At 43.0% G+C, this 23,403-nt stretch overlaps 1 protein-coding gene across 2 annotated transcripts; it reads right to left on the bottom strand.

Moving 5' to 3' along the window:
- Positions 1 to 2,515: 2,515 nt before the first annotated feature.
- On the bottom strand, positions 2,516 to 22,144 carry TSPAN15 (tetraspanin 15). 2 transcript variants are annotated; one of them, XM_054072013.1, is made up of 8 exons: positions 21,984 to 22,137; positions 16,454 to 16,639; positions 13,743 to 13,817; positions 11,137 to 11,232; positions 9,120 to 9,236; positions 6,029 to 6,076; positions 4,571 to 4,687; positions 2,516 to 3,812 (listed from the first exon to the last, which is right to left on the bottom strand). In XM_054072013.1, exons 1-8 carry the CDS (start codon positions 22,077 to 22,079, stop codon positions 3,660 to 3,662), a joined length of 888 nt encoding a protein of 295 aa, XP_053927988.1. In that variant the 5' UTR covers positions 22,080 to 22,137; the 3' UTR covers positions 2,516 to 3,659. The 2 variants fall into 2 exon arrangements, 1 of the variants encoding a protein (XP_053927988.1); XR_008450759.1 differs by lacking the exon at positions 2,516 to 3,812 and having other exon boundaries at positions 4,587 to 4,687; positions 6,029 to 8,826; positions 21,984 to 22,144.
- Between the last annotated feature and the right edge of the window lie 1,259 nt (positions 22,145 to 23,403).

The raw sequence follows: 23,403 nt of genomic DNA, 5'->3' as shown, positions 1-23,403 counted from the left end.
GATATTTGTCTTTTATTGGGAATGAAGCTGTGCCCACACGAGGTGGCTTCTTGAAGGAGGGCAGAGGACAGGGCCACCGGAGAAACCCCCGTGCCGTATGGACACGCTGAGCAGAGATTTAATTCACCATCAGCGGAGATTTAATTAGTGCCTTGTGATACAGCATGCCCACACCACCAGAGGGAGAGCTCCTCAGCATTTCTCCTCCCTGACTGTGCTAATCCCAGATTTTCATCGCGTAACATCGTCATCATCCATCACAGAAGGCGCACGATGCTCCAGCCAGCCCCTCAGCTCACCAGCGCGCATCACCCGAGGGCTGCGCCAAAAACATGCCTGGATGGTCCATCATTATTTGAAATATAAAGGTAAATTGCCATTTCTAGCTGAATGGTGCATAATTCTCAGTGCATAAACTCTCCGTGTTGCTGAGGCAGCACGAGGAAAATCCAAGATGCAAGCAGGAGAGAGGCAGCAAGGACCAGCGAGGGTGATTTTTGCAGGTAGGGAGGGAGCACAACCAGCTGCCCGACATCCATAGAGGGCGAGGCATTGGAGACAGAGGAGCACACACCATGGGAAACTCAGTCGTTGGAGCACTTTAAAATTACAGACACACATACAAAAAAAACCAAAAAAACAAAAAAACCCCATGCAAAACATTACAGTTCTGGAATTCTGCAGAATTGCCTCAATCATTTAAACAGCGGGTAAGGAGTGTTTTTAAGAGCAGGCTTAAGGATGCATCTGCAAGGAGTGGTCCAGCTGCGGCTGCTCCTGCCAGGAAGGACTGGATTAGATCAGTACTCTTCACCCATTTTAAAATTAACTTTCACATCAGCTGTCTGGAAAAGCCCAGATGACCTTTGCTAGTGTGACTGCAGTGGTTTCCAATTACAGCCAAATGCAAAAATCAGATCAGGACAACATTTGGAGTGAGGTCCTTTGCACACTTCCAGTCGATTTGTTTGTACACACGGGGAGGTGCATATTGCAAAAGGAAATGCTGGCATGTGAAATGCCGGTGATATGTGCGGAGCATTAACTGGAGATGAGCCACAGGTTCACTAACACCGCACCACATCCCCTCCAGACCTTACTCGTGTGTATGAAACAGGCAGGTTGGAGCACACCCTGCAGGGTCATTGGCTCAGGATGAAAACAGCTACTCGTAAGCACACAAAACACCTTGTGCACATTGCAAACCCATTGGGAAACCAATCCAGCAAGGAGCGCAGCACACTGAGAAGAGCCATGCCTCATGCTTAAGAGCAAATCCAGCCACCTCATCACAGTCTTGCCATCATGTCCCACAGCTCAGGCACTGGGAAGCAGCTGAGCAGAGACCTTCTGCATCCCTTTCCTCCTCTTGATCAGCATCATCATCCTTCCCTCCAGTCACTGTGGGTTTGTGAAGCCAAGAGTTAATTTCCTCAGATCTGGGACAATAGGAAGGGTCAATAATATTTGAACCTATCATTTATTAAACAAAGTCACACAGGTTTAGTTCATGATTGTCACGTAACACCACCACCATCCCAAACTGCTGCATACAACAGAGTACAGCTGAAAATTCAGTACATCCCAAAAATTTCCTTGCTGAAGGAGAACTGCTCCCTGGTTCCCCCCACATACTGTCCCTGTTCCATTGAAACCACCCAAATTCTAACCATGCTTCCACCACCTCCTTCTTTCCCAGATATCTTGTACTTCAAGCCATCACAACATTTACAAGACACTATTAGTAAAGAAAGAAAAATTACCCTAACCATTCCCTCCTTCACAATACATTACAGCTTTCCTGCCATCTCAAATCCAAGCATCCATTGCCTCTTGCCAAAGGCCAGGGCACAGCTCTGCCCCTGATGATACCTCACCTCCAGATGCTTTCAGCTTCCACCCTCCCAGCCCACCCTCTACAATAAACCAGTTCTGCCTTCAACCTTCCTATCTTTCTCCAGCAGTCAGCTCGGTCCTCCGAAGCTGCTCCTTCCTTTTCCCCTTCCTCTCTTTGTATGCAAATCCATCCTTAAAACACATTTTTTCTTCTTAACTTACCAAAATATATTGTTCAGGACAGAGACCAGGAAAGCGTAAGTGACAACGATTTAGAGCATTCAAATATGTAACCGTGAGTGGGACCCGACGCTAGAGTGTGCTGTGTAGGAAATAAACCTCACAACACGGATGATGGGCTTGATAACGCTGTGGGATACTCCTCTCTCGAGACAGTGTCAGAAACACTGAAGAACTGGATGAGTCATTTTTTGGCTCCTGAAAACACCCGAAGCTTCCTCAGAAATCCTTGGTGAAGGCAGAAAGCTAAGCAGCAAACACTGAGTTCTGAAGAAAGCAGAAAACACATCCAAGACAAGGAAATATCTAAAAAAAATAATAATAAAAGGCAGAAGAAAAGCAGCAAGGAGAGAATAATATCAGATATTCCTCTGTGTGGCTTAACACAGTGTCAGAAAAGAAGAGATTCACAAAGACAAGATATAAGTCAAACCTGCTTTATTGTCATCCTGAATTTGTTTATTTGAAGTCTTGTGATAATTAGGGTTTTGCATTCTGCTTGCAAGCCTGGCCGGGGCTGGAAAGACTGCAGAGAAATGCTCAGGACGAAGCAGTAACACTAAAATCCCCAGAGCTCTTGGGGGTGACTTCCCAAGCACTGTCTCCAATTCACGAAGAGAAGCAAACAAGGCACAGACCTTCAGCGACTGTCCAAAACACCTGACAAGTCAGCACCCAAGCAAGAATCACAGCTCAAGGTATTTCTACCTTTTGATTCAGAGTTTGAGGGACACGCTTAACTTAGGTAAGAAAATTGCTACCATTTTTAGCAAGACCTTTGTGGTTTGTGGTGTTTTTTTTAAACTCCCACACATCGTTTTTCTTTTTATGAGAAAAATTTAGAAACATCTCAACATACAGAACTCAAAAAAAACAAAACCCCCAAAATCATAAATCACTTAGTTAAATCACTAGAGGGCAAAAATACAGTACATACCAGACTCAAACATTCCATAAATTTATACAAAAGCCAGACAGTAATAAATTGCATTAAAAATATATCAGTCAGATAATGCTTGGTTCAACGTTGGCATTTGCCCCATTATTAAAAGGCACAAAAGACTGAGCAACGAAAGTGTTTTGTATCACATCCATTATTGTAATTAAGTTCATCAAGATTAGCATAAAAAATTATTAAACACATGTTTAATATTCAACATGTAGATTGGTAAGAAATCTTTTTTGGAAGGATTAAGAAAATAAAGTCGGAAAGGACAAATACTTAAATAGCACGTCCCGAGACACAAAAGCTCTTCCTAGAAATCTACTTTCAGATCTTCCCAGAATAGTTTTCCCGGCTGTGTATCACTCAGCAATCATTCAAAAAGAGATTTAATGATCCGCAAGCCCACCTTCCGGCAGTGTCACGATACCGCAGCAGCATCGTCGGCAGCAGAGAGCCCTTCTGCCGTGTCTTTGATTGTAGACACACCAATAGCAATAAGGCTACAGAGGTATCAGCACGCTGCCCATCACCGCTGGTCTGCTGGCTGATTCGCTACACCCACAGTCTGTAACAGTCAGTACAAACCAGAACAGGTGGATTTGCCTTTTTTTTTAAGCCATATTTGAGGCTTCCAAAGTCACCCCGGGTAACACATGCAGCAGCCGGCTCCAGCGAACTCAGGGGCAGATCTCTGCTGTGCTTCTTCAAACAGTCTTTCGCTCAGCTTGTGCTCAGTGATGATATCTTCCACCCGAGTTATGTAAAGGAAGGATAACAACACTCCCAGGAACTGTGAAAGGAAGGGGCATCTTTAGTCAGAGATCAAATACTGCTCATTTAACACCTCTCGCAGCACAGCTTTTACAATTTATGTATACATAGGCAGGTATGTGGTATATACAAATATATATATGTTATATATATCATTACAAAGGCATAGAGTGATAGGACTAGGGGGAACGACTATAAATCAGAGAGGGGAAGATTTAGACTAGACGTTAGAAGGAAATTCTTCCTAATGAGAGTGGTGAAGTTGCCCAGGGAAGCTGTGGCTGCTCCATCCCTGGAGGTGTTCAAGGCCAGGTTGGATGGAGCCTTGAGCAGCCTGGTCTGGTGGGAGGTGTCCCTGCCCATGGCAGGGGGGTTCGAACTGGATGATCTTTAAGGTCCCTTCCAACCCAAACCATTCTATGATACTTACACACAGACAGAAACTCACATTGTCATGTGTATAGGGGCATAAATGGACCATTTTTGTGAAGAGCTAATACAACAGAATTACCCTCCCTGTGCCTTGAATCATCAGAAAGTCTCTTGGATAGAGGTATCAGAAAAACAGGACTCAAAAAACCCAAGCCAAACCAAATTAAGCTACTGAATTCTCCAAGATACCATAGTAATGCTACTAAATTACTGCAACGCCACCTCAGCCTATCAGGTTAAATTTAAGTAAAAACTTATAATTAAATATAGTCAAATGGGATATTGCATACCATAGCAGCAAATCAGATATTCCTTTTAATGGATAATGCATCGGTTCCTTCTTACCTGGGGTAGCAATATGCCAAGCAGCACACCAGCCATGATGCTGTAGTTGTCCAAAAACCAAATAAGCACTGCATTTGTGCATCCACGGACGTATATATCGTGCTGAAGACTCAAACGCTGTAAAATAACAGAGCAGATGTTCAAAAAGGAAGTTACACTGGCATATGACACAGTAACACAGGATAATTGAACTTCTGGGAGGCAAATTTGGCCCTCCTTCCTATGTCTCTAAACCCCACAAATTTGACACAGACCTCATCACTAATTCTTCCATCTGTTTTTAAGTTGTTCCACACCTCAGCAAGTTATTTTATTTTTCAATCCTTTTTTTTTTTTGCAACTACTTTTCTAAAAGAAATGCACCCAATTGTCATTTTAGACCACTTGGAAAGTAGTCTCTCTTTAGCTTTATTGCTGTTTCCAAGTTGAAAGTTCAGCAGTGGAAAAACATAAATTGTGGGCCAAGTGCCTTGCAATAGACTCTAAAAAAAAAGCAGAACAAGAGGATTTAGGATTCAGTTGCGCTGCACCATGACCCCAACCCATAATATAGAATCACTTGAAGCTGTAGAGAGTCCTAAGGAAATGAATGGGGTAAAGTTAAGCATATGCATAAGTGCTTTGGGCATTAGAGACAGTCTGGAGCTTTTGGGTGATTAAGCCATAAATCAATGAATCTAAATGAAGACAGGTCATATGTAAAGATAACCGGTAATCCCAAAAACTAACAACTGAAGCTGGCATTGTGCGCCAAGTGCCTCAAACGAGCTGGGGGAGAAGCTTTTTTAGAGCAACTCCCCGCACCAGCACTCCAAAGCTAGGAGTGGGGAACTTGCAGCAGATTCAATCACTGGTTTCCTTTCTTAATCACTCCACAATTAATGACTTGAGCCAACAATCTACTCTGGAGTCACCAGGGCTGTTCCCAAGAGAGAAAAACAGAGGAGGATGCAGCTCCATCCTGCTCTGGGAGGGAGGAGAAGGCTACCTGGGAAGTCCCATTCCTCTTCCAGGAATAACTGTTACAGGCTTAAAAATAAAATACCCACTATGGAGATAAAAAATACTTAGAAAGAGCTAAGTTGGCTTTATTAAAACCAGTTTTACTAGTGGGAAACTTGAGTATTAAAAGCTTTCCCCAACTCAAGTCACTACTTAAAAGCACTGGAGCATCTTTGTATTAATTGTGCAATTAGAGTAAGTGAGATGAGCTTCAGGAAGATGTGCTTCATGCAAGTCAAACAAGGAATTGTGGTAGATACAAGGAAGGGAAGATACCACAATCAAACAGGTTGGGATTTTTTCAGTAGATATGAAAGTTATTCCAGATAAAATTAATGTAACTGTTGACTTAACTGCCTGGTAGATTTAAGTATGCTGAAGACATTTTCTAACTGACCAAAAATTGCAAAGAAGCACCACCCTTTGCCCCAACAGCATGGCCACTGGTTATGTTACCTCTTTGTCAATGGTTTTGTATCCACACATAGTGTTGACAATGCCTGTCTGGAAAGAAAATAACCAATATAAACTAGAGCAGAAAACAAAAATTGACAAAATAAAATATTTTTATTCTTGTGTTCACCCAGCTCATATAAAAGCAACAACAAGGGTCACTCCTCAGTCCATCATCCATTTCTTCCCAGCAGCCTCAGGGTCAGATTTAGATACAGCTCTACATGATTTTAGAGAAATCAGTATTGCCGGTGTGTCATGACACAAGACAGTGTTGAAGTGTAACTATCCAGGAAAACTCACGTAGTGTCAGAAATCAAAGCTAGCTAGAACAGAGCTGTAAGCCACAGCTGTTTCTGCAGAATGAACAGCTGGGTTTAATTTTCAGGCCTTAATAACTGAAGGCATCTTATTAAGAGAACCAGCGATTAACACAGCCATCATACCATCATGATGACACAATCAAGCTCAGAAATATCTAACACCCAAGTAATGTCCAATAGTACGAATGCTCACATGAACATTTTACAAGACCAGATTCATTATAATCTAATATATTTTATATGTCATTACGCATATGAATATGAAATTAATATATCTTAAAATTAATATATCTTAAAAATACATTTATAAATTAATATATCTTTAAAAAAGACATTACCAATGCATTTTCTGTAGCCATTTAATATTTTGCTTGAGTCCCAAGGCTCTACCTGGCCTGGCAAAGCTGGTAAGAAAATATCATCTGCTTGCAAATCAGCCAGTGCAAAGCCCACCAGCATCAAATGAGGCAATGAGCACCCATCTCATTGGTAACCACAGGTCATAAATGCTCTTGGAATTCAAAGTTTGCAATACCAGGCATCTGCGTGTTGAAGCATCTCCTGTGAGAGGTTTCTCATTTGCAAAATGCTTGACCCTAACAGACAAGCGCAGACCCATCAGTGGAATATTTGCCAGCAACGAACACAGCCACATCATTTAATTTTAAATACAGCATTTGCTAACAGGACATTGCGACATTGCGGCACATGGAAATGCACATAACAGAGATATAAACACATTAGAAACAGAGGTTTCTAGGCATTTAGGGACTAATTTTTATCTGTTCCACTAGTGTAAGTCTTCGATAAACACTTTGACTTGAAAATGGTCCCTTCAGAGCCCTTCCAACATAAGCCTGGATCATCTTTGCACAAGGCTTTTTCAGAGGATCAGAAACCGACCTCTGACACCAGCAAGAGTTTTCCATGACTACAAAGTGAATGAGTAATCACAAACCAGATCCGCAGTTTTCCAGGACAGAAACCAGCCTGTATTTGGAAGCATTTGTCAAACATATAAGATTTATGCATCTTCTGGTTGGCTGCTTTTTTTCCCTCGAGGCAGCTGACCACACAGCCACGGTGTTAGTGTCATCCTGCAGAGAAGGCACAGCGATGGCATCCCTCTGCAGCAAAGCCATGAGCACTAACGTACCGCAGTGTCCTCCTGAAGCCCTCCTAACCCTTAAATAAGAAGTTTGGCTATTATCTTGGGGCTTCTCCCCGCTTTTCAATGAACTTCCCTGAGCTTAACGCTTTGCAGGCTACTTTTAGGCTACAAATAGTCATCTCCGTCTCCCCAGTGGCCAGTGTAGCATACAAAGAATATAACCAGTTGCACTTGAAGCCCATGCGTCTGATTATTTGTGTCATGTCTGAAAAGGCATTTGGCGTTATTAGTCACTGATTATCGCAGTGCTTCGCCTTCATGGGACTTGCTGTATTTCCACACACATCAACGAACCTTTTAAAATAAGACTTCAACAAAGAAATGAGAGCCACCAAAAAACAAGCGGCATTTTGAATGACTCTAAAAAGCCAGATAGCTCCTTATTAGCCAGCTCTATCTTCCTTTACCATCAACTGAGGGTAAAATCCTGAGCTTTTCTGCTCTGTGCAGCTGGGGATCAGCAGATATTCTTTTCATATACACGACTTTCTTATTCCCAAACACCTAAGACTTAAAGCATAACTGTTTAGCTTTGGTTCCTGAGAATAAATCCAAGTTCAGCACAGATTTAAACAGACTCTTTCGCATACACAAAAAAATGTATAAGCATAGGTAATAAACACCTTCATATTTTACACATTTCTCAGCAAAGTGAGCAGGATTATTGACACAATTACTGCATTTATTTTCCCTTCTTTAATTAAACAGCTACGCTCGAGGCAGCTATTGAAAGGGCAGCACATGTCACCGGTAGGCGATCCATCACGAGCTCTGCTGCGTCTGCTCTTACACACACTCAATTTCTCAGTCTCATATTCAGACCAAAGACCAAAACCCAGGAAGGCAGGGATTGCCCATACTGGCTTTAAGTTGAGGAAGAGTTCTTTATCAAATTCAGCATTAGATCTGTCCTTCAATGAAGAGGGATGAATTAAAACTGCTAAAATTCATGTAAAACACATTTACATGGAACTCAATACCTGCTCCCAGTGCTGCCAGCACCAGTCAATACCAGTTTATCGTAGACCAAGGAACAGGTCTAGGCTCCAGCTGACAGGGTGTCTTTCCAGGGATGGTTTTACAGCGTAGCAAGGCAGGCAGCTTTCGAGGATGGGTTAGGGCAGAGCAGCAGCTCCAGTCTAGACCTGGAGTGACCCTGCATCTGCCCATATTTCAGGATTTTGCTGGATGATGAGATTGTTCTGTCGGGTATTTAATTCACACGGCAGCCAGTGCACAGCACTCCAGCCCCTAACCACGGAAGCACTCGGAGCCCAGGCATCCTGGCAAAGCTGGAGCAGCAAACGCTGGGGAAAACATCAACGACACTTAATTCTAAGCAGCCCTGGTCCAGGCAAGCCATGAGGATAGAAAAGCTCCCGAGACCCCTTCTGTCCTTCTAGGACAGCAATAAGGACCACAGCCAACACACCTAATTCCTTATATTCTCCCTTCCAAGCTGTCAAGGCTCACGGATCCCATTTTCAGGAGGGACCCATTTCCCCTCGCTTCTTCACCAGACTTTCTGAAGCGAGGTACCTTTTGAAGTGAACCCCGGCAACCTGGCGGAGAGCAGTAAAGCCGAGATGCTGGGTTTTACCTTATTTGTGACGCAGCAAGTGTAGGGCACCCCGCAGGCCAGCGGTCCCGGTGCCGCACAGTTGTGGTACACGTTTTTTGACCAGTCTTTGTAATCTTCCCCACCACAGCACTTAAACTGGAAAAAAAAACAACACAAAAGGTAAAGGAAAAAAAAAAATCCTGTCTTAAAAGAATTTCTTCTAATAAGTAGATAACAAAGTAAGAACAAAGCAATTTTAAGAGCACTGAGCTACCCAGCAATTCTGTCATTTTAAGAGCAAGGCACATGTGAATGGGATAGATACAACCGAAAACAATTAAAGATGTAGGTAGCGTTCCTCCATCACTCGCTGAGCTACTACCAGAGAAAAGCACTCAGTGCTGAATTTCACCTCCCATGTTTTCCAAGTTGAAAAAAATTATCTTTTCAGGTCTGGACATCGTTAAGAAGTGATTTTACATTCACTCCATCTCAAGCTGTAATACACTTCTTCAAACTTCTTTTTAAGGATTGTGCTTACATTTCTTACATGTCCAAAAGACAAAAGTGTCGTTATAAGGCATAAAAATAATCACGCTAAAGCATTTTGGGTGTAATTTAGTAGAACTGAAATTTGGCAAACAAATACTATAAATTTACACTGCCTCAATACAAATATTCATTTTATATTTTAAATGACGGGAAAATTTAATCACTAAAATTTGTATTTGTTACACATATGCATAATTTGGAGCAGTGCATGGAAACTTTCAAACATTAAGTCTAATGACAAAATTTCCCCAAGATGGTTCACTTTTGACAGACTTTCCATGCTAACTTTGTTTTTCAAAGCAGGCTGCCATCTCCATAACGATGTCAGAAAACACACATATCACTTTCTAAGTTAACTTTTATTTTAATCGTTATTTGGCATCATCACTGACATCACGTGGGCCCTGGCATCACATATTTGAACATTTTCTGCTTCTTCTATAGTCTCCGAGATGCATGGCAGAACTCTTCAATAATCCAATAAACATTTCAACACACCAGTCTTAAATAAAAAAGGCTGTGAGTCAACTACTCATGTCATTAAGTAATGCTCAGCTGGACTCAACATCATTTCTAAATTTTAATTACAGGTATACAACCTTCTACGGGCACTTCCTTTGAATAACCACCTTGTTAAATAGCTTGCTACATGCCCTCGAGTGAAAACACAACAGCCCATATTCAAATGGTCTATAATTGCCACCTAATTTCTCTTTAACTGATGCTTTCTGTTAACGGAGATGCTTTTCAATGTCTTGGGCCAGCCAGCAGAAATGTTAAGCATAAGAATGGGTGGAATTTAGGATGAATTCCACAGAATCACAGACTAGTTTGCGTTGGAAGGGACCTTAAAGATCACCTAGTTCCAACGCCGCTGCCATGGGCAGGGACACCTCCCACTGGCTCAGGCTGCTCAAGGTCCATCCAACCTGGCCTTGAACACCTCCAGGGATGGGGCAGCCACAGCTTCCCTGGGTAACCTGGGACAGGGCCTCACCACTCTCATAGCAAAGAAACCCTTCCTTATGTCCAGTCTAAATCTGCCCCTTTCGAGTTTATACCTGTTCCCTCTCGTCCTATCACCATAAGCCTTTGTAAAAAGCCCCTCTCCAGCTTTCTTGTAGCCCCTTCATGTACTGGAAGGTCGCTATAAGGTCTCTTTGGAGCCTTCTCTTCTCCACGCTGTTTGTCTGAATGTGGCTGTGGGTCTCATACATGAGCCTAAATATTTGCAGGATCTGGCCTTGAGCATCCAACTCAAACCCATCAAGGCAAAAGCTGCATTTTGTCTCCTTTTCTTGCAGTGAATTAGAGGGCTTCAAATGCCGGCAGGGATGCTGGAGGAGCCCTGCCCACAGCCATGCCGGAAGAGATGATGCATGAGATCTCATCCCCTTCATCAATAAGAATTCGATTATCACATTGCTGGAAAATCTCAAAGCTGTCGCTAAGGGCCCTCCGCATCTCAGCAGTGAATTAGTTCCAGGAAAAAAAAACAACAAACCTGCTTTTGAACAGAATCCATAATGTTCTTGAAGTCTAAATCATCGTAGTAATTCTCAATTCCTCTTCTAATATTATCATTCAAGAAGTTGATTGTCTAGAAGGCAAAAGTAAAACAGGATTCACAGGTTACATGTGCTATAACAAAACAAAAGAGCGGGTTAAAGTGGCAAATGTAAGTGATGAGCGCAAAAGGAAAGGCTTTTTTGTAAAAAATAAAAACCAAATACCAGTTAAAAATAAATCACAGCACAGTCCTGCAACGACTGAGCATTTGTTCTCCTTTAAGGAAGCAGCCTCGCTACTTTTTTTAGTGCTGAGACGTGCTCACCGTGCAGCACCTCTCTAGCGAGGTGCTGCTTCTCTGAGACTCTCCAAGCGCCACCCAGAGATGGTCCCACTGTCCCCAAGCAGGAGCCCTCCCACTGGGCTCTGTGGATCCTTTGCATCTTTTGGGACACAGAACAGCAGGTTTGGGTGGTGATCTTGGCACTGGAGTCTATACCATGACCTGGGCTAGTCCCGGGAGGACAAGAGCAGACTCTGTCCCTGCTCACCATCTTCTCTGTATTTCATTTCCACCATTTTATTTTCCAGAGAGCCCAAAATTTCCAGACACAGAGTTTTATTCCACCTTAAGCAGAAAAAAAAGACATATTGATATGTTTTATAGTGGCTGCTTTGAGAAGTATGGCAGTAGAGCGGCAGCAGATATCAAACGGTATCTCCTCAGCTTGGTGTATTAGAGATTAAATCAACCAAACATTTTTAAAGTCCACAAGATCAGAAAAAAAATAGATTATTTCACTTTCAACACCCAGCATAATCTCATAATATTATTATTATCTATTATGATAATAATAATAATCATGATATTATGATTATTAATAATAAATATAAATTATTATTATGATTATTATTAATAATAATCATAATAATGATGATATTATGATTATTATGGGACTAATCACAACCAGGACGTAACAACTTTTCTTTCAATTTAGTTGCTAAAAGGATTAAAGCTAAATCTTTACAGGTCAGAAAGAAACCTACACCTACTCATTTTCTCAGTATTATAAGCTGCAATGCTTAAAACCAAAACAGAACAAAGTTATTATCACATCGGTGATTAGGAATAAGAAAGGATTTTGCAGGACTATCCTAACTGGCCAAGAACAAACGACAGCAAATGCTGACACTTCTTGCACCGCTTGTATCGCCTCAGTTACACTGGACAGAGTCAAGAAGGAAACACAGAAAGAAATGGAAAAAAACCAAGGAGACATGAAAACCATTTAACTGGAGGCTGTAACCCTAAGCTCTTATTAAATACTTCCTTCTCCTCCCCATACAAACCTTAACTTCTCCATTAACCTCACAAAACAAACAAACCAACGTGTCCCTGGGCATAGCTGTCCTGCTCAGACAGCCAACAATTGTTGTGAAAACACTTAAGAGTACAAAACACCAACAATTGATTTTCTTTGTCCAGAAGTCAACAGCAATTCTTCCTCGCCCTCTCAGCAAATACCATCTTTGGCATTTATTTAGTTTGCTCCCAACCGAATTCTCTGCATCCCGTGATGCCCACACTCCTCTACCAGGCAGGCTGATCTGCTCCCTTCAAACGAGCCAAGTGCTCCCACCACAATTCAATATAAACCCTTGCACGAGGCCAAGGTGACACCTATGCAACGGCTAATGATGGCTCTTAGAAATGAAGATAGCTCATCCTCTGGTCTCACAAATCAAGTTCAAAACTCCAGTCCAGCATGGAGTAAGAAGAAAACACAATCTAGGAGAACGTAATACTGCTTCAAAATAGCAATGAGTTGATATTTTTTTTAAAAAAACAGCTCTTTAAAAGCTTTTTTTTTCCCCTTAATAAAATAGGTAACATGATATGTACAAGTGCTTCTTGTGGAAATTAGATTGGTAGCATTTGGGTGGGGAGGGAAGAGGTTTTATTATTCAGCATCTCATTTCCATGCTCCTATTTTGCCAGATGAGACAAAAAATCAAAGCACAGAAATCTAGTACTTGCCACAGTGAACACATTTACGTTTTAAAACAATTCTATAAGAAAAAAAAATAGTCTGCTGCTTTCTGCTTAGAAAAAATAAGGGGTTTATGTAGTTCTAGAACGCTTGTAAATTATGGAGTCTCCTACAGAAATCAATTACATTGCTTATGGATGTGGCCAGGGAAAGCAAGAGAAAACATTCTGGGCTCTAAAAAATAACGAAGTCTCCAAATGCAGCTGGAAACTTCTCAAATCAGCAGTCTGAGACACAGATGGCAAATGAGAAGAAAGCACTTTGTAATACATTAAGAGCTGGAAACTAATTTTGCCCGTATTGCACATTCCTAGTTACCAGATTTTCTTCAAATTCTTTAATCTGGAACTTATCTCCAGATGGGTGGCCAACCCTACTCATGCCAAAAACTTGATAAAGTCCTGAAAGGTCTAGAGTTGTCTTCAGGCTTCCATCAATTAGTGCGCAGGTAACAATTGAAGCACCTTTTGTTTGCTCAGTAGCATAGCTGTAACATCATGGATTGTGAGGAATGCTCATGGTGATCAAAACCTAAATGCAATCAGCTCACCTGGTTTCTGAAGATCAGAGCCACCACTCCACCAGTCAGCTCAATCAGCAAGCAGATCCCAAGAATGTACATGAACTGCAGGAAAACAACGACAAGTGAGTCCTCAAACAGAACAATCCCCAATTATTCTTTCAACTAATGTCCTTCAGTCTGTAACATTCAATTGCCAACACACTTGTCTTTCTGCATATGAGATGTCATCTTAGAAAAAAAAGATATAAAATCATGGGTTTGTTCTCATAAAAATGCTCATGTCATAAGAAAGCCTATTTTTTTTTCCTCACTTGAGTCATTCTGGGTTTTGCCCAAAGAGCAAACACTTATTTTTCTGCTTTGAATGCACTCAGAATTGATAGATGCAATTATCATGCCAACATACCTCTCGCCATAACAGCATCTCGGAGAAGCACATTAATGGACTGCTACAAATCTCACCCAACATTATGTTTTCATCCTTCCTACAAGAGCAGTACTTACCTCTTAGCTTTCATTTCTTGGGTAAAGCAGTGCTTTAAGATAATCCAAACCATTTTCTACTAAATTGCTAGTGTTAAATCAAAGCAAATTTCTGGCTTGATACCTTTCAGTGTGTTGCTTTGGAAGAGGGAACTGAGCCATACCGCACCATCAGGGCAGCTGAGCGCAGAGGCTGCATGATGGGCACTAACAGGACTTTTGATGCAAGGAAAAATCACATCTGCTAGCTATTTATTTATTTGTGTTGTGTACTATGCTCATAAATGCACTCACAGATGACCACAACATATGCATCTGTGACTACTTACCAAAGTGCATGGAAAATATGAATAATATGAAGAAATCCATAGCAACATCACGAGATAACTGCGATGTGCCAGCACTTGAAATGTTATTCTAACCCAAAGCGTTGCTTAGGCACAAAAGATGGCTGTTACATTAATTTAGATCTGCTTCTTAGCAGCGGAACTTCAACATGAGAGAGATTTTACAATCTTTCATCTAGAAATAATCTCTAATGCTCCACCCTGAAAGCTGGTTTCATTTCTGTGTACTCAGTTCCCAGTATCAGTGTCATGAATTCCCAAGACAGATATCCTTTCTCCTGCTAAATCTGGAATCAGCCTGAGAATCAGACATTGGGGACTTTCTTCGTTTAAATACAGTTTTGCTACCACAAGGGGAACGGAAAACGTCCTTGGCATGAGAAGAGGGCACACCACCACTCAGAGTGAACGAAACCACCACCACCTAAGGACCGGCTCTCAGTAAAACTCCAGCATAACTTCAAAATCACCAGTTTCTTCTGGCATCGTCCTACATAACATACCACATATTTAGCATTTCTTTAGACTGAAATGACATGAAGGCGAAAATTATGTTTTCGCGCTTTATTTTTAATTAGTCATACGCACAACTTCCATCTGCAACCACAGCATTATACAGGAATTTCCCTAAAATTTACCCTTTCAGAGGCACTGGAGAGAACTTCGTCCCTTTCATTTCTCCCTTAGGGCCCTTCCCTCAAAGCCCTGTGGTGCTGTCATGGTAACACACATTTCTTCATCTTCCCCCTCTATTCCACTTTCCAGATGAAGGCAGACAGACCCCAGCCACCCCCAGCCCCTCAGACGCCAGCCTGAGCTGGAGTTCCTTCTTCTAGTAGCTTCCTCTAGCTTGAAAAAAAACCCATTTGGAGAACCATCACAGACCACAACTCATCTCCACACTTAATGTCCCATCAGCAAGTTCACAGCTTTAGGAAACCCCCCACACTGACTCGGCCCCTGCCTTTGGGTGAAGTGCTGCACTATTGCATAGAATCATCACAAAATCATACAATAGTCTGTGTTGGAAGGGACCTTAAAGATCATCCAGTTCCACCCCCCCTGCCATGGGCAGGGACACCTCCCACTGGCTCAGGCTGCCCAAGGCCCATCCAACCTGGCCTGGAACACCTCCAGGGATGGGGCAGCCACAGCTTCCCTGGGCAACCTGGGACAGGGCCTCACCACCCTCATGGGGAAGAAATTCTTCCTCATGTCCAGTCTAAATCTACCCCTTTCCACTTTATACCCGTTCCCCCTTGTCCTATCATTCCAAGCCTTTGTAAACAGTCCCTCCACAGCTTTCTTGTAGCCCCTTCAGGTACTGCAAGGTTGCTCTAAGTTCTCCTGGGAGCCTTCTCTTCTCCAGGCTGAACAACCCCAACTCTCTCAGCCTGTCCTTGTATGGGAGGTGCTCCAGCCCTCTGATCATCTTTGTAGCCTCCTCTGGACCCCTTCCAACAGCTCCACCTCCTTCTTCAACTCCCCTTCTCCACACCATTCCCCTGCACAGAGCATGTACTATGGTATGGCCAGACCAGAGAAAGAGCAGGCACTGTGGTGCCAGGCTGGCGTCAAATGCTATGTCAACAGCTGGGTTTGCACAAGATCCACTCCAGCTGATAATAATTCACATTCCTGGTTGTTTTCCATAACGCCCTTAACTATGGGAAAGCTGGTTTTCTCTGGCCGTTGCCTATCCTGTCGCCAGTAAAATGAAATAGCGCTCCTCCCCGATGGTGGGACATCCACAGAGCACTGCCGTAAAGCAGTTTCAGGTTTAATTAAAATCAAAAAAGCAACTTTATTCAAATGGTTGTCAACGCAGATATGAGTTTGAATTCAGGCGGTGCTGAAAATCAAATGCAATGAGCCTTAAAAATTAAGAATAAACCCCCCAATACTTACTGCTTGAAGAAGGCATAAATTGTCTCTTAAAGAAGCCAGTACCCCCACAAAAGATACCAGGAACATTATAATGCCCAAAAGTATTAAAATAATTGCTGGGGCTAGAAAGGCGCTTTCTAGAGTTTTGTACTTCTGTCTTTCAACTTCTGCATAAATCCCAACAGCGAGGACAAGGGCTCCGATCACCTGAGAAAGAAAAAGAGAAGAGTACAGATGTTACTCTTTCTCCCAGTAAACACAGAGATGACATTCTGTGAGTACACATGAGCCTGAGACTACTCGCTTCACAATTAATTATACACAAACACTCAAAACAGAAGGATGAATTTAAAAATACACCTCAAAGACTAAAGCAGAAAAAAAGCTGAATTAGGAAAAAAACTCAGATTTGTTCATTTCAAAATATATATATATATATTATATATATGATGTTCTAACATTCTGGAAGTTAAATAAATTGAAACATGCAACACTGGTTGAAATGTAATTTATTACTCATCTGAGAACACATACATCACATACATGGGCAAATGCCATGGCATTAATATTCCTCTGTCTGTCCTTCCTTCTGCGTGTGTGTATATATATATGTCTCTAACACAACATAACTTCTAAGCCTGCCTGCAATCAACAGTTTATGTCTCTTCCTATTAGCTTCTGTTGTATTTAGGCTCAACAAATAAGCCCAAACATCCTCCACTCCTTCTGCCACTGGGGAAAATGCACCGCTTTAAAAAGAAAACCACCTCAAAACCTGCAGTTTAAAATTATGCCACATTCTTGTCAGTTTTATCTGGCAGTGCTCAAGCGGAGCAAGAAGTAATGCATTACATTTAACAAGGCAGAGATATGGCAATCGAAACAATTATATTGTATTAAACCTACGCTGTGCTGCAAGTCGCTTTGAATCATGCTGAATTCAAAAGAAAAGATCACTTAATCGTGAAAACAGCAGTGGAAAAACTTCACTGCCGACTCCAACAGGCAAGCACATCCTCAGGAAAGAGCCCAGATTCCAATAAATCATTTTGGCAATCTGATAAACAGCATTCCTCTTTCCTGACCTGACATTTCTGCAGGAACCCCAAAGTCTGCTCCCAGCACACCAGCAGCGAGGAAGCTTTTTGATCTCACAGGGTATAATGCAGACAAAGGTCTACACAGACACACGACATATTTAGCTGCAAGACTGGGAGCCCAACAGTTGAAATATTTTATTTTTTTTAATTATGGGATATCTTAAAATAAATAACTTACTGGAAAATCTCGATTTTCTACAAGTAAGAATAAAAACCCCAATGGACATTATGTGAAGAATGCCACCAAGCCGTCATTTAAAAGAGAAAAATCTCAGAAAGCTTCACCCACAAACAAAAATATACTGAAGCTATTTAAATTTTACATGACAAAATTCAAAGGAACTCCCCGTCTGACAAATTCAGAAATCGTTGCACTGATTATGGAGGGCAGAAGGGAAAACACGGTGGACAAATAACAGGGACACAAATTTCCTACTTATATGTTTCTACTGTAAAATTGTAATTAGTTTTTTATTACTCCATGATTCATTTGTAGTGTTTGCTTTAGTCTTAAAAAAAAAAAAATCAATTATTTAGGTAACAAATCCTAAATTTCTTTGCAAGCAGAAGACACCGTAAATAAATAGGTTTGAAATTCTTAAATGCAGCTATAACAATCAAGGAAAGAGTCCCAGAATCATATGAAACAATTATAGATTATAAAATTGGTGACCGATCATGTACACACGATTCAGGAGTCCTATTATTGGGATGATGATTTAAAAAAAAAAAAAAAAACAAAAACCAAAAAACAAAGCCTAAAAACCTGAAACTTTTGTGCCCAGACCACATTTACCGTGCTTGGAGACCAGCAGATAACAGAACTTAAAGATAGATTCTCTTGCAAACGCTAAAGCATCGTTAACAAACTCAATACTCGCCTGGTAGATGCCTTGTTTAGAAAATTAAAAAAACAATATTGGAAATAAAACGCAGATATTAAAACTCGATGGGGATTATCTGAATTTCAGAAGTGTGTGGTTTCAAGACTAGAGCATGTATTGAAATGTCTTTCTTAGCCATCGTTCTCTCATCAAAATATTATATTTCATATTTTTGTTTTGGTTTAAAGATTCAAAGGTGCCTGTGAGTGGAAATATGAGACGCATTCCCACTTTAAGAGCTTAGGATAGTCACACATAGCGATCTTTACATACATATGCATCTTCACCCTCTGCCATTTGCGCTATTGCTTGCACACTCTTCAAACCCACTTCCAGCATTTGAAGTGTACAAGAAACTCCAGTCATGGAATCATGGAGTCATAGAATAGTTTGGGTTGGAAGGGACCTTAAAGAATACCCAGTTCCAACACCCCTGCCATGGGCAGGGACATCCCGCTAGAGCCCAGCCTTTTGTTTTCTGAAACCAGTTTGGCCCAGCAAAAAAAAACCTCAAATTCCTCCACATTCCAACTTTGATCACCTCGAGGACCAATGGGGGCAATACCACATAGCAGATGAATTAAGGACTGAAGCTGTCTCGTGACCCATGGGGGCTGAGCAGGGCACTTCTCCCCACTCCTCTGCTCTCCTCCAGAAGCGCACCTAGCATCTCGCTCTCGGAAGGCTCTGGGCTACCAGGCATTAAAATCATGTCACTTCCCAAGAAGAGGACCACAAAATATCCCTGTAAAACTCCCCCAAGCAAACTGGGCAGGTGCTGCAGGGAGGCTTTGCACTGCACTCGGCAGCATCGCTGCTAGGCCAGGGGAAAAGCACCAGCTAATAAAGAACTCGGATTGACCTACCATAGAGCAGGCACACACAGGCATTCCAAGATGTATACAGATGTTGTAGCATAAAAAACTGTTACAACGGGCAAGAAAACACCCAAGCACACAACCAAAATCCTCATTCCTTGCAAGCAGGATTTATGCTCTTATTATCTTCTATTTTTAAAAGCATTTAATAAAAACCCCTTAAGCTTTTCATACGGTCAAACCAACAGCAGCGATTATTTACGCCAAGCAGATGTGTCTACTCAGCAACCACCCCACCTGTGTCTCTAGTTCCTTCCTGTGACCGGGGAGGGAAACCCCACTCTTACGTAGGCAGCCCACAAATATGTGTACTATTCACATCCTGCATCCTCCACAACAGCTCCCAGTTTGGCAATTCACACGGTGTCTGCTGGAAAAATTAACTGCCTTTGACTCACATTAAAGGAGCATCCACCAGCAAATATCAGGGACTTTCTCTGAGGCTTTTGAATGCACAGAAGTTGCTTTCCCCAGAGAAAGGAAAATCCAGAGCAGTGGTTTGAACCCTGTACTTACAATACTTGTTCTTAAAGTGCCCATTCAACAACAGCATCTTCTGTTTAAGCTGCTGAATGTTGTTTCAGCCGGAGGAGAAAAATTACATTCCAGTCTCATTTCCCAGCATGAAAAAGTTCCCTAGAAAAGTTACAGTGCCAGTATTTCTTAAAAAAGCCCCAGCTGGCACGGAAAGACCCATCAAGGACGAGGCTTGTAGCAAACACCCCCTCCAGCACTCCCAGCGCCGCTTTCATTTTCTTTTGGCTTTTGGAGAGGCTGATACTTGGTTCCTGGTAGTTTTAATCAATCCTGGGGACTGGAATCCAGGTGTTCATCATTCACAAAGGTACCAGAGGAACAGCGACAGCAGGGAGGAAACTCAGTAGCCTCAGCACCCCAAATGTCAAAGCCCCAAAAAGCCACAAAAGAGCGTAAATCTCCCAAAATTTAAGCAAGCCAAACTCGCATTTATACCAATTAAAAAAAAAAAAAAATACAGTCAGGAAGATTAACAGAGCTGAAAAATAAAGAACCAGACCGCTGATATTTACAGCTAACGAACTCTGCTTCACTAAGCTACAATAAAAGAAAATTTCTAGAGGGAAACCCACGCGCCATATCTCACACCACACGGCGTGTTTGGCCCAAACACCGGGAGGACGCTGCCCAGCGTCAGCCACCCCACGAGCAAGTGCTGTCAGCTCCCATCCCTCCTCTTCCCTGAGCAACCATCTCCCGTGCAGAGCTGACAAATGGGAGCTCTTGGTTATAAACAAGAGTAGAGCTTTGAAAATCCAGAGCGAGCAACTGCGAAGAGTAAATAAAATCCTCTGGCTGCTTGAAAGAGGCTTTGTCCTCCAGGGACCCTCAGAGAAACATTTCAGAAGGGCTCTTTTTCTGTAACCACATTAATTTTTGCATCACACCAGCAAGGGCCCTTGGTGCCAAAGAAAAACAATGAGTAGACAACACATCTCCCTTTACCAAACACCTGCGGAATAATCGCTGTGGAGACATGCAGGAAACTTCAGAACAATGGATAGTCAGGATCCCTAAAAGTCTGAATTACACATGAGTTTTTGTTCATCCTTAAATCACAGCTTTAATCGGACACCTAATATCAGACTTGGTGAATTTAAACCTCTTCTCCCATGCAACACACCTAAGGCTTTACGCTCTCTCTTTGTAAACAACGTGTCTACTACGACAGAAACACAGAGAAGCAAAACAAGAGCTTAAGCAGCGTTTAAACTGAAAGAGCCATAAAGAAACTCCACCTGAATACATCAGGGCAGCCAGACAGCATCACTCCACTATCCCAGAGCCTGGAAAAGCACCTTTTAAAATCACGGAGCCCTGTGATTTTATATGGGCTTACAATGAGCCCGGACAGCCCCTTCCAGCCTGGGGAGTGGGTGGTCGGGGAGAGTTTGCCACGTTTGAGAAGCTGACAGCAATAACCTGGACCCAAAGGCTGGGACTTCATCACTTTAAGGAGGCAGAAGGTGGGTTTTGTGGGACGCCCGGTTGAGGACAATAAGTGGGTGTCCCAGTTTAGCCCCCAGGACTCAGGGCAGCGCAGTCCCGCTCCTCCCCACCCAGGGAAAGGAATAGGGGACTCAGGGGTTGGGGGAAAAAACATCGTAACAGCTTTAATGAAACAATAACAATAAAAAATAAAAGTTGGATGGGCCTTGGGCAGCCTGATGTAGGGGGAGGTGTCCCTGCCCAGCGCACGGGGTTGAACTGATGGGCTTTAAGGTCCCTTCCAACCCAAACTATTCCATGATTCTACGATAAAACAAATAACAAAATAATGAAATTATAGAAACTCGAATTTACGTTTTAAAGCTTTGTAGTATCAACAAGCCAAGGCTCGGAAAAGGAATTACCGATGCCTGCCTGCAGAGCAAAGGCTTTATTATCCCAGCTTCCCTATGGGAAAAGCAGCACTTTAATAACGCGCACCGCTGATTTTTATCTGCCAAACTTTCGACTCCTACAAGTCCCCATTCGCCATAAACCAGTTTGTCAGCCCCTGGGGAAGGCGAAGGAGCTACACCCACCGCCACGCCGTGCCAGCCGCCTCCTCCGCCTCGGAAACACGGATCCCCGCCAGCCCCGGGGCTCCCGGCGGGGACCGAGCCCCGGCATCCCCCCCCCCCCGCCCCCCTCCCGAGCCGCCCCTCACCCAGAAGGTGGTGGAATAGACGATGAGGGTGAGCTTCAGGCAGAGGTAGGACAGCCTCCCGCAGTACCGCACTTGCTCCGCGTCCCCCGGCGCCATCCTCCCCCGCGGCACCTGCCGAGCGGCCGGGGCGGGGACGGCACCGCGCTCCGCCTGCCCCGCCGCCCCTGCACCCCGGGTTACTCTCTTTTCTTTCCCCTTTTCCCTCTTTTCCCTTTTGCTTTCACTGCCCCCGCCCTTATTTTATTCTTTTTTCCTCCCCACTTTTGTTTTTGCCCCGCTTTTTCCTCCTTTTCTTTCCCTTCACCCCCTTTTTTTGCTTTTTTCCCTTCCCCATTTTCTTTTCCCATTTTTTCTCTTTTTCTTTCCCTTTCACCCCTTTTTGCCTGTTTTTCCCTTTCCCTCCTTTTTTCCTTCCCCATTTTTCCTTTTTCTTCTCCTCTTTTTCCTTTCTCCTCTTTTTCCTTTCTCCTCTTTTTCCTTTCCCCACTTTCCCCTTCTCCCTTTTTTCCTTTTCCCCCTTTTCCCCTTCCCCCATCTCTACCTTACCCCCTTTTTTCCTTTCCCCTTTTGCCTCCTTCTTCCCTTCCCCCTTTTTTCCCTTTCACCCCTTTTCCTTCCCCTCCCCTTTGCCCTTCCTCTCCTTTTCCCCTTCCCCACCTTTTCCCCTTCTCCCCTCTTCCTCCCTTTCCCTTTCTGCCCCCTTTCCCCTTCTCCCCCCTTTCTCTTCCTCCCCCTTTTCTTCTTCTTCTCCCCCTTTCCCTTTTCTCCCTTTTCCCTCTTTTCTCCCTTTTCTTTTGCCCTTTTTCCTCTTTTTCTTTCCCTTTCCCCTCCTTTCTGCTTTATCCCTTTTCCTCCCTTTTCCCTTTTTCTTTTCCCCCCTTTCTCTTTTTCACCCCCTTTCCCTTTTTCCCCCTTCCCCCCCCCTTTTTAATTTTCCCCCCTTTTCATGTTTTCCTCTTTTTTTTTCTTTTGCTCCCCCTTTTTTCTTCTCTTCCCTCCCCTTCCCCCCAGCCTTTTTATTCCCTGCTTTTCCCTGCACCGTTTCCTTTGCTGCTCAGGGGCTGCTCATTCAGGACTGACCCCACAGCTGGAAACTTCAGATAAAGAACTGTATCACTTCTCAGCCAGTCCTCTACCAGTGCTGGCGGAGCCCGGAGCGACGCGGACATCCACAAAGCTCAGCAATTGCCATTTAAGACAGCGTGGATGAAAACACATAAATGCAACTCTGCTGCTTGGTGATGGGTGTTATTTTTGGTTCAGCGTACATAAACATCACAAAGCAGAATCCCTAAGCTTTACAGCAGCAGAATTAAGCAATACCAGGGCATATGCCTTTTGTTATAAGACCCAGGAACATGCAAAGACACCCTGCACGTAGCACCAAGCAACGGTGAACGGGCATATTGCCCTGGCTGTG

The sequence above is a fragment of the Cuculus canorus genome, chromosome 7 (genome assembly GCF_017976375.1).
Source record: "Cuculus canorus isolate bCucCan1 chromosome 7, bCucCan1.pri, whole genome shotgun sequence".
Lineage (NCBI taxonomy): Eukaryota > Metazoa > Chordata > Aves > Cuculiformes > Cuculidae > Cuculus > Cuculus canorus.
Note: the sequence above shows the minus strand (reverse complement) of the source record. Positions and strands in the feature narration are given on the sequence as shown.

What these genes read in the sequence shown, in the direction of transcription:
- TSPAN15 (XM_054072013.1), bottom strand. Translation starts at nt 22,079, where the DNA reads ATGGCGCCGGGGGACGCGGAGCAAGTGCGGTACTGCGGGAGGCTGTCC. An exon ending in ATTTATGCCTTCTTCAAGCA is followed by an intron (nt 13,818 to 16,453) that starts GTAAGTATTGGG and finishes GTTTTCCTGCAG; the next exon opens with TTCATGTACATTCTTGGGAT. An exon ending in CTCTGATCTTCAGAAACCAG is followed by an intron (nt 11,233 to 13,742) that starts GTGAGCTGATTG and finishes TTTGCCTTCTAG; the next exon opens with ACAATCAACTTCTTGAATGA.